Below are 10,526 nucleotides of genomic sequence, written 5' to 3'. Positions count from 1 at the left end.
AGCATCAATATACACATATATACTGTTCATTCTATATATTTTATTATATTATTATATTAGTCTATATTATATAACATTTCATTATATTACACTATATTGTTCATATTACACTATATTATATTATATTATACTACATTATATTATATAACTGCACTCTGCATTACTGTGGTACAACACTGCCTCTCTTCTCTGCTGTTTACATTACTTTACTATTTATCATACCAAGTCACTTTAATCATCACTTGTCACTTTATCTTGTCATTCTCTGCAAATACTGTCTCAATTCCCTGCATAGTTAACTTCATCATTCTTTTTGTACTTGTATATACCCCCTGTTTTTATTTTTAGTTATCTTATCTATTCTGTTTAATGTGTATTTTGAGCTTTCTTGTCTGTGCTGCTGCAACGCCCGAATTTCCCCTCTGGGGATCAATAAAGTATTATCCTATCCTAAATACATGTACTGACTGAACAGATATATGTCCAATGTAAACCCATCATATAAATGAACAAAGGAAATGTTAAACTGCATTATCCCTAAATAAATGTAAATTAAATCTGTTATTTAAGTAAAGTAAAAATACCACCATACGAAAGTAGCCTGAGAAAAGTAGTAGCATTAAAAATGCACATGAAGTACCAATTAATTAACAATCAATTAATTTACTCTCTTCTCTCCTCTTTATACTTTTTGTTGTAAATTATTAGAAAATAATGGGTTTATATGAGTGAGTTTAGCAAAATACGAGGTGCTCCTGAACGCAACGGGATGGAAGGTGGGTTTTTCTCCTCTTCTTGCTCTTTTGGGGAGTGAGCAGGAGGTTGGGAGGGGGGCTGAGCATTTCCTTTTTTCCCTATTTGCATCACACTGTGAAGCAAAAAAAAAAAAAAAACAAGACTAAACTACAAATGAGGTTTGGATTAAAGTGAGCAGACCTGGAAGAGGATGCTGCAAAAAACTACAAAGCTTCCAAAACAACACCGACTCACTCAGTCAGTCAGTCAGTCGACGGACAGACTGGTCAGTGGAGGACGGAAATAAAAAAAAGGACAGATCAGCCAAAGTTTGACGCAATTCTTCCCCGGATAACCAGGAATAGACTGAAGTGTCATCATCGAAGTATCTCACAGAGAGAAAAACAACGATTTCCCCCAACTTTGGACCCGCAGGTAATCTGAGGAAGTTGGGAAAACCGATAAAGCAAGTTGTGTTGCAGAAATTCACGTTTTTTTCCAAAGCGGACAAATCTCATTTTTGATACATCGTAAAGGATTTTGAACATTCATCAACGCCGCTTGTAAATGAATCCGAGTGGAGTTTCTGATCCTCAAAGAGACACTCCCATGAGAATAACGGAGGTTTAAACTCTGTATGCTGGAGATAACGACTTTGTCGATGTTTTCTGGACATGGACAGACACCGAGGAGTCAAAATCAAAAGGCCTCTTTAATGAAATAAACAGCCGGGTGTTATAATGAAAATGTTAATTCGGTGAAGTCTTTCGGAAACTCTTCAGGGAAGCCCAATGAGTGGCCCACAGTCAACACTCACTGACAGGTAAGACACAAGCTCAACTTCTTCATATTTTAGTGTATGATTCAAATATAGCATTCTTGTACACGATTTATCACAGTTTATTGAGGTAAAATTAGTTATATACTCATTTAAGAATGGAAAGACAACCATCTAAATAAGCGCAAAACTCCATTGACAAATCATTCGATTTAAGGTTATCCTACTTTTTGAGAAGCATACACAAGTAGCAGGACATGTTAATGATATTTTTATCATTTGGGCCTATATTCCGGTCAGTACGGTGATGAAACAAATGAGAAAAACAAACCAAAGTTTCTCTAAATTAGTGTTACATAACTTCTATTTGCCCTCTTTTTGACGCATTGTATCGTGGGACAGCGGTCTCTGGACTAAAGGGTCGTATGACATTTAAGTTGAATTTTGATAATGTAAAAGGTGCTTCATCCACTAAGTGTATGCCGAACTTTTTTTAAAGGCTTTGATTATTTCTCTGAGTTCTTAAAATAGCTTTAAACTCCCGTGTTTACATGGCAAATCTGAGGCAAGTCACAATTCTGAGATTTCTCAACGAAGTTCGTTAAAGCGTTGTAAAAAAAAAAAAAGGAAATGGGACATAAAGAGGCTCGTTTTCCTCCCTCTTTAGTTGTGATGCTGATTGGGTTTGAGTGTTAATGACAAGCTTGACTTTCCCATCCAGCAGGGGGCATGTTCCTTAACGCTTCATTCTGTACTTGTGGCCCCTAAAGGTCATTTGACATCTGAGGCTCTCTGCACCTTTTTTTTTTTCCTGTTCAAACACCAAGGACAGGATGCTGAGGATCACAGACTCAGCCTCCGGTTAAGGTTTCTGTCCTAGACACCTGAGTATGAGACGATTTCATTCGTGTCTGGCTCAACGTAAGGTGAAGTGATTGAAACATCTGAGAGTAAAGAAGCCTTTTAGTAGCTGGAAACAGTCCCTGATATTGAGCAAGACTTCTTCTATCCCCACAGACACACACTCTTTTGAATATCTCTGCTGTTTCTCTATAACTCCACAGTCACAAGATGTTATCTGAAATCGCAACTGCCTGCAGACAACCCAACAAAATGTCACCGTAACCTGTGTGTACAGATATGTGTTGCCATGTGAGAGCTCTTTTTATTGATCACAGAAACCACAGGCTGTCACAAGGGGAAGCGCTGCACATTTTCATCCATTTTTTTATCGCAGGGTTTTGCTGGTAAAAAAAATAAAAATAAAGCTCACATAGCTCGGTATGAGGTGAATTGTTTTTTCTAAAGGTTTATGGCTAACTCTGGTCCTTTTCAGATTCCATCCCACGTAAGTCACTTGTGTATTTTTACTCTGAGCAATCAGGACTTTCCTCTGAGGAAGCGCCAAAACAAAGGCACACATGACTGCTTTCGGAAAGTCAAACAAAGTCATTTGATTTTCTGACCTTCAGCCTGCAGTGAGGCCCGAGCTGTTCGTCTGCTCTGCTGCCTTCTTCTTCTTCTTCTTTTTTCTTTTACAAGAACAGGCCTCTTTTTTGTTATGCTCCCATTAAAAAAAAAAAAAATCCACATGGAAACTGTATTCAGTTTAAAATCCTAACAGACTGTGGAAGTGGAAAGCATGAGACACACACCAGAGAAACCCGGAAAATGTGTTAAACAGTTCTCCTCCTACAGCTCAGGTTAAATCTGTTTCATGCACATGACATAACTGCAGTAACTAAACTACTTAAAGATGAGTTATGTCAAACAACAGCCACATGAGTTTGCAGAATCATGACATCCTATCAACACAATCACCTTGATCACACTCGCGCAAAACTTCCTGAAAATCCTCTGATGTTTTTTGAGGTTGAGCTGATTTTTCACTCGGACTTTATCCAGAGTTTCTCCTTCGAGCCCTCTAGTATTTTTTCCGCTGCGCGTCATGTAATTAGCTGATGTGAGAACGCAGCGGGATATAATCGGGAGAATTCACCTCGAGCGAGTGAGAGGGGGTGGTGACGTTTATTCCCTCTGACCAGTGGACGACCACAGACTGTCTGCACGAGACTTTTACAAGCTCGGTGCAACTGTTTTTTCTCCACTCTGTTGTTGATGTTGTGAAGATATTGTTATTATAGCGTGGTATAGCAGACTCTGTTGAAATCATACAGTGCATACGCTCGGCTTCACATATCCACATGCATCATGCAAATGACCATCTGACCCACAGAGAGCTTTCATTGGCCGCTCTGGTCCTCACCTTACCTCTCCTCCCTAAACCCACAAAGGATGGCACACACAACATACCAAACTTAAAGTGTGGAAAAATATGTTCCCTGTACATCACGTGTAACATATGTCTCTGTATATGAAGGCATGCTGCCTTTGTTGCAGCCGGTGTGTCTGTGCTGCAGATGTCTTCACTGAGACTTATTTTACCTCTCTTGTTTTACTTGCATATTAGCAGAGTTTCAATGTGATCCCTGCTGTCTGATCTGATCACGCTGCTTCTGAATACATGAGGTGAACCCCCCCCCCCTCTGTAACGTCAACATACTGCTGCTTTGCTCTTCAGTGACAAGTTCCTTTTGTTTCGTCATCTAAACAACAGACTCGTAGGTGTATTTTGAAGGTTATAACTGAAGCTCGTACTACAAAAAAAAAAAAAAGGGTTCAGTTGCCGGGCGACATCAGTGCCAGCTCCAGCGGCGGGTCGGTCACCTCTCAGACGTAGTTCAGGGGTTTCTCAGTGAGAAGAATTCAAAGTGAGGAGCCTTGCTAGGTTTCCCCCCCCCCGAACATTTGTGATATTTTACAGTCTGGATGTGAAACCCCCAGCGTGGGACATGTTCTCCTGTCTGCAGGGCCTCCAGGGATCCACTGAAACCACCCTCTCTTAAACTGTGTTCGTAGGACATTTAATAAAGACTACAGATTATGGGAACTCTTTTTTTTGTGTGCTTGTTTTGTCAGTTCTGATGATCACAGAACAGAAACATGGAAATGCTGCTGAATAAAAAGGTCAAGCAAACCCAAGCAGTGAGTGAGACAATCAGACTGTGAATAAACATGGACCAAGCCATTTGTAGCTAAGGTGACATTTGAGGTCCGTTGATGGCGGTGGCCATATTGGAAATACTGTCTCAACCTATTTTTCGGTCGACCTAACACTGTAAGAGCTGGAGCTGAGGTCGGTCTTAAAGGTGCGTTCCATTTACATGGTAACTCTGATCTCAGAGCTGGGAATGACCTCGCATCCGAGTTAACAGAGTTCCACTTGCGAGTTGGAAACAAGTCAAACAAGCGACATGAACGCCTCCATCAGTACCTGTGTTTTGTTAGCTAATACCTGGTGATTAAATACTACATGATAGTTTGTGTTCCGAAATAACATGACAACACGTCATCAGAGAGAACTTGCACGTTGCTATCGGTGGGATTTTATTTTATTACTCAAGAAGAGGACTCAGCTGCTAACAAACACAAATAGTTACCGCTAAAACGTTACTGTTGATGCATGTGGCAGCCATGTTGGATTTCTACTCTGGCTACTGAAGGTTCTCTGAGTGTCAAAGGAATGCTAACTTCAGGGGGCGTTCCTGATGACGAAGTATAATCCAAGTTTTTTTTTTTTCAAAGCAGCTCGTACAACAACAGAACGGCAGCTTTCAGTAGCAGCTCCCGCTTCCTTATGCAGCGCTCTTTGACGTAACATCCGGTGTTTCCATGGCAACGATAAACATTTTGTCTTACAACTATAAAATTAATGATTTCTTTGGCTTTGATAACTGTTGGAAATATTTGAGGTGATGTAAGTACTCAAAATGTCTTTTTCAGGTTTTTCAGGTTTAGTCAGTTTTTAATAAATTTAGAAATTTGAATGTAAAAATTGTCATAGAATTCGACATATTGTACCTTTAAAAAGGCAGACAAAGCTGAACCTCGTTCCTGATTGTGTTTGCAACTGATGGACTGTTGCGTAAAATGTAAATGCACACGTCAACAGGAGTTTTGTTTTCTTAGAGTTATGGAAATATGTGTTTTATGAAACAGGCCACCTTTTTTCTCTATAAAATGATTTACTCATTGGTCTTGTTTCTGGTCCTTAGTTGCCAATTTTCACAATATTGCAAATCACAAGTAGCGTCCTATTTCATTTTTATTTGTGCAAAAGTCATATTTTTTGTTAAGCTGTGCCGTGCTTTTACAGGTCCATGCACATTTATATTTTATGCATGAAGCTAAACTGATGCACCAGATTCTTCTGCACAGCTTGCATGCAAAATACAAAGTTATTGAAAGAAGCCTCTGATGAACTCAGAAAAATGACTCTGCTAAACTTTCACTGGGCTCTCCTTTTGTTTGCCGAGTGTTTTCAGAAGTTGTGTCCCAGGATGTGAATGTACCACAGTCTCTGCTTTGTAAATCAGGGCTGATTACATTCAGACACAAATACATGTAAATGTGTTCCACAGAGTTCTTGTAGGGAAAGCAGGGAGCCGGTAGAAGGCTGGATCCAAAACCCTTTAAGGCTGTCTGACAACACATTGATGATTTGTTAAAAAATCATGCAGTCTAAATAATACCTCTTCACCCTGAGGTTCATGAGGGTGTGTTTCAGCTTTACTATCTAATCCTTTTGTTGTGTGTGTGAAAATGTTTAACCTAGATGTCAGGCAGGCTGGTGTGCGCCTGCGGGCCATTCTTTGATCCTGGATGGGTCATAAACCTGAATGCCAACCAGCCGTGTACCAGCTCTTTTTGCTCTTTGTCACACAGTTTTGCTGATCTGTGTATTTTCCCGCCTACCGACCTCCCACAGCCCCCCCCCCCCCCCCTCCCCTCCCTCTCCACCCTCTGACGGGAAGTGTGACATCACTGTTAAACAATGTCTGTCGGACCCACCAAGCCACCCCTTCCCCACGGACTCTGCAGCTGGTGACACATCAGTGCAGGATGGCGACCGACCAGACGAGCCTACTGGTCCTGCCACTGTGTGCAGTACAGATTGAGATACTACTGTATATTTTGAGCTTTTTCACTTTAAAGAATAGTTGTGTTATTTTATTATTTATCGTATTTTCCCTCCTATAAGCTGTTCTTTTAGAAATTGTATGTTGCAGTCGGTTTGTTTTGAAACTTCCACCCAAACTCGGTGTGCTCGGTAAAACTGCACCCTCGTAAAACAGTCCCAATAAAGTCACTCGTTTACTGTCAGAATCTTTGTATACAAATGTCGTGTAAGCCTATGAAGCCCAGGATATAAACATGCTTAATGTCCTCATTTGGATGAAATAATTCCATGACTTGATGTGACTTGATGATTAAGAAGTAGTTCAAATCTTTATTCACAGACTCTGCATAAGAACACAGTTTTATCTGGCTCATCCCTCTGAGCTCGTTCTGAAATATCTCCAGCTCAAAAATACAGAATCTGTTGGCACAGGACCTGTTTTCTGGTTTCCATTTGTAGTGCACGTTGTATTGTCCACTAGTGTTTCAGCGTTGATGGTATGCAGGACAAACAGTCTGTGTGGAGAGCTAACGGGGCAAAACACAATCCACCGCAATGTTAATCCAGTAACCCTTCAGCATTTATCCAACCAAAAAAAATAGATTTGAATCATGTCTCTAAGCAGACATCTGCATACAAGTGCATCCCATTTGTGGTTTCATTTCTCGATAACAACTCCAATAATGTTTTCCAAAGTCAGATTGTAAACAACAGCAACAGAGAAGGAAGTCTTGGCACAAATTTCCTTCATCGCTAACAGCCAACCCCAAAAGTCTGGCCTTGGATCCGAGGCTCTATCATCTTGTCTTCCTTTTAAAAAGACAGACAGCCAACAGCAAAGACTAACAGCAAAATAATCTGGCCGATTTCGGTCTTAAATCCGCCCTTTGGACAAGTCTCGATGTTAATGGTTCTTAAGATGATCTTGCCAGATTTTCCTGTGATGTGAGGTCTGTTAAGATACATCTAATCTGTTTGGAAGGATGTTGGAGCTGCCATGATTTCAAATCGTGAATATTAACCACGTTAAGTATTTATGAGCCGATCTCCTGTGAGGGGAAACTGGAGAACAGCTGAGTTGTGGATTGTGACGCGAGTGAAACAAAAGCCAATCGGGAAGTGAGCTGACTGAAGAAGGAAGGGAAGACAATGACTTTCTACTCACCTCCAGCTCATACGCTAACATGCACAGCCAATGTTCACACTGTCTCCACATCTGTATCTATAGTTGTTACTTTGTCATCATGCATTTTCAGTAAAAGTAGTCAAAAATAATCACAAATTCTTCTTGTCTGTTGTCTGCTATATTTGTTGACTCTAAAAGTGAGATTTTGGGAGTTTCCAGTGTTTAAAAGTCAGGACTTTGGATGTTTATGATTGATCAAGAAAACAGCAAACAGGAATAAAATTATTAAAAATAACAAGAAGTTAAAAAATCAAACATATTTACGTCAGCTAAATAAAGGGAGAAAAAATACAATAATAGAAAAATACCAGCTATGTACACTTCCACTTGTGGAAAGAGTTATTAATATTTATTAAAATAAACATATTTAATGTTTATAATGTGCTGTTTTGGTCATATCGTTGCTCTCCACACACTGTAGGAACAACATTTGTTAATCTGTAACTTGGTCATGTGTTGGCTCTTTCACATTTTCAGTATCTGTAAAGATTTTAATGTCATCCTTCATAGACAAACACTGACAGCACCATTAGCCGTTTAAAATAAAAATTTCGACAATGAATTGTTCATAAGCAAAACCATAACAAATGAAAATGTGTTGGGAATTGTTGACCTGGTCTTCATGTGTACATGCCACAACAAAAATGTATCTGCAGCTTTAATTGTTGTATTTTCAAGCTCGATCTAGACTTTCTTTTCCCCTTAACACAGACCAGACTTGTCTTAAACTCCTGAAAACTTGTTGAAATGTTCAGGGTGAGCTGCATGTCTGAACGCAGAAAGCCACATATTTCACTCCGACTTTAACCTGGACTCTTTCCTGCCAGCCCCATAGTAAATGTTCTGCATGCAGTCAGGGTGAACTGATGAGAGAGCGTAGTGTTAACAGTGATATACGATAATAGACGGATCAGTCTGTAATGATGATGAAACAGGGAGGACTGATTGTGTTAATTATAGAGGTTGACGTTGAGCAGCTCCTAGATTCACTTTAATATTTATGATAATGATAATAGATATAAGGTTGATATTATCAGGAGCTGCCAGGAGACATAAGGTACATGGAGATTTAGATGTAAAGTGAAGTGTAGCCTCGGTGCTTTTTTCTGTGTTTCTAACAGTTTGCCTTGTGCAATCACTTAGTACAACAACCAAATGATTACATTAACCCGTTTGCAAGGATTAAAGTGTTAAATAAGGACCTTTAGTTGAGTGATTGAATAACTTGTTTTCCATGAAAGCAAAGGGACAAGTATCATAATTGTGTTCTTCAGTCATGTAAACATTGCTCCTGTGTCATTTCTAAATTGTGTTCAATGATCTTTAAATTCGACCTCGTATTTTGTATTGAACATTATCTAAGTGGATTTTAAAGTGAGGAGAACATGAAGACTGTTTGTGGAGCTTTAGCTTCTTTCCGAGTTGGTTTTCTCGACTTCCTTTGCCGTTATCATCCCAGAGGAATTGTCTGGTATTTTTGGTATCTAAGGCAAAAGTTGATTGCTGCATGTTTTTGTTTTTCTACTTTGATAACCGGGCTGCAGAAAGCAAAGAGAGTCTGAAAAAGTTAACCAGCAGACATGAATGTGATTCTAGTGACGCTGATACGATAAGTGGTTCCCTTTAATGTTGGGGCCAGTTCTCTTTTCACAGGGACACAAACACTTTTCCTTTTGTGGAACATACTTAGATTGGTGGACTCAGAACATTTGATTTGTATGGCAGCCTATATCTCTGCACAGTTGGTACACTGTCAAGCTGTTGTGATATTGAAGAATTGAATTCTAAGTCTATGTTACCCGGGATGTTGACTTTTAAAGGAGCAGTATGTAACTCTGACACCTAGTGTTTAAAATGGGTACTGCAGTCATAATTCAAAACATCATAGAGAGCTGTCTCTCTGTAATGTTTTGGCAAAAAGGAGGCTAGGAGCTGAAAGGAAATGTCAGGAGGAGAGAGTGGGGATGACATTCAGCAAGGGCCTGAGGTCGGCATCGAACCTACAGCCGCTGTTACGGCCACTGTACATGGTGCGCGCAAGATAACAGCTAGGCTATCAGACGCCCCGACATGGAATTTATCAAGAGACACCGTCTAATAGTGTTGTTTGTTGTATGCTATCTTGCTTTGACTGTAAGTTAGTTATTCTTTCTTTTTTCAACACATTTCATATTTTGGTAACTTTGTTTAGTGAAGATGCAATCATACTTTTATCTGGTGTTGTTAAGAATGATTAGCGATGTTTTTTCGGGTGTCTAGGTAGAGTATTTTCTCCCGCGACAACGTTAACTAAACCCGTCCAAAAGAAGGAATCATCTGATGTTTCAATAAACTGCTCCATGAACGTGCCTTAAATATCTGAAGCTGAAATTCCTCCCTCTTATCCAGCAGCACTTACTTAGCTGCCACCCACTGAGCAGGATGCAATCTGTCCCCGTCTCGCCATGTCTTATCAACTTCTAATCTCCTCTTACCACAAGCAAGGAGCGCTCCCTTAGTGGGCCTAGCAATCTCAGAAACAAACAAAAAAAACATAACACAGCTTCCACCGTTAATCTCTCCTGCTCATCATCATTTCACCCCTTTAGTCTGTGACGATGACAGTGCTGTCGTGTCTAGAATAAATGTCAGCTATTTCATATATACAACACTTATACAATTATGTATTTTCTCATCCTCTTTCCGTCTGAATCTGAGATCACAGAATCAAATAAATTTCAGCTACATTAGTTTACACTGGGTTGTTCACACAGTGGAGGCTAAGCGTCACATTTCTGCAGCTCTGTCTTCCCTCAAACACACTTTGT

The 10,526-nt window shown here is 39.8% G+C and overlaps 1 protein-coding gene across 1 annotated transcript in view; it reads left to right on the top strand.

Moving 5' to 3' along the window:
* The first annotated feature begins 831 nt into the window (after window positions 1-831).
* Window positions 832-10,526, top strand: part of arhgef12b (Rho guanine nucleotide exchange factor (GEF) 12b) — a 42,120-nt gene continuing 32,425 nt past the window's right edge. The window contains exon 1 of the mRNA XM_061056113.1: window positions 832-1,558. Coding sequence (XP_060912096.1) covers window positions 1,527-1,558 — 32 coding nt within the window. The 5' untranslated portion in view covers window positions 832-1,526. The remainder of the gene's footprint in view (window positions 1,559-10,526) is intronic.

This window comes from Labrus mixtus, chromosome 14 (genome assembly GCF_963584025.1).
Source record: "Labrus mixtus chromosome 14, fLabMix1.1, whole genome shotgun sequence".
In the NCBI taxonomy this organism is placed as follows: Eukaryota; Metazoa; Chordata; class Actinopteri; order Labriformes; family Labridae; genus Labrus; species Labrus mixtus.
Note: the sequence above shows the minus strand (reverse complement) of the source record. Positions and strands in the feature narration are given on the sequence as shown.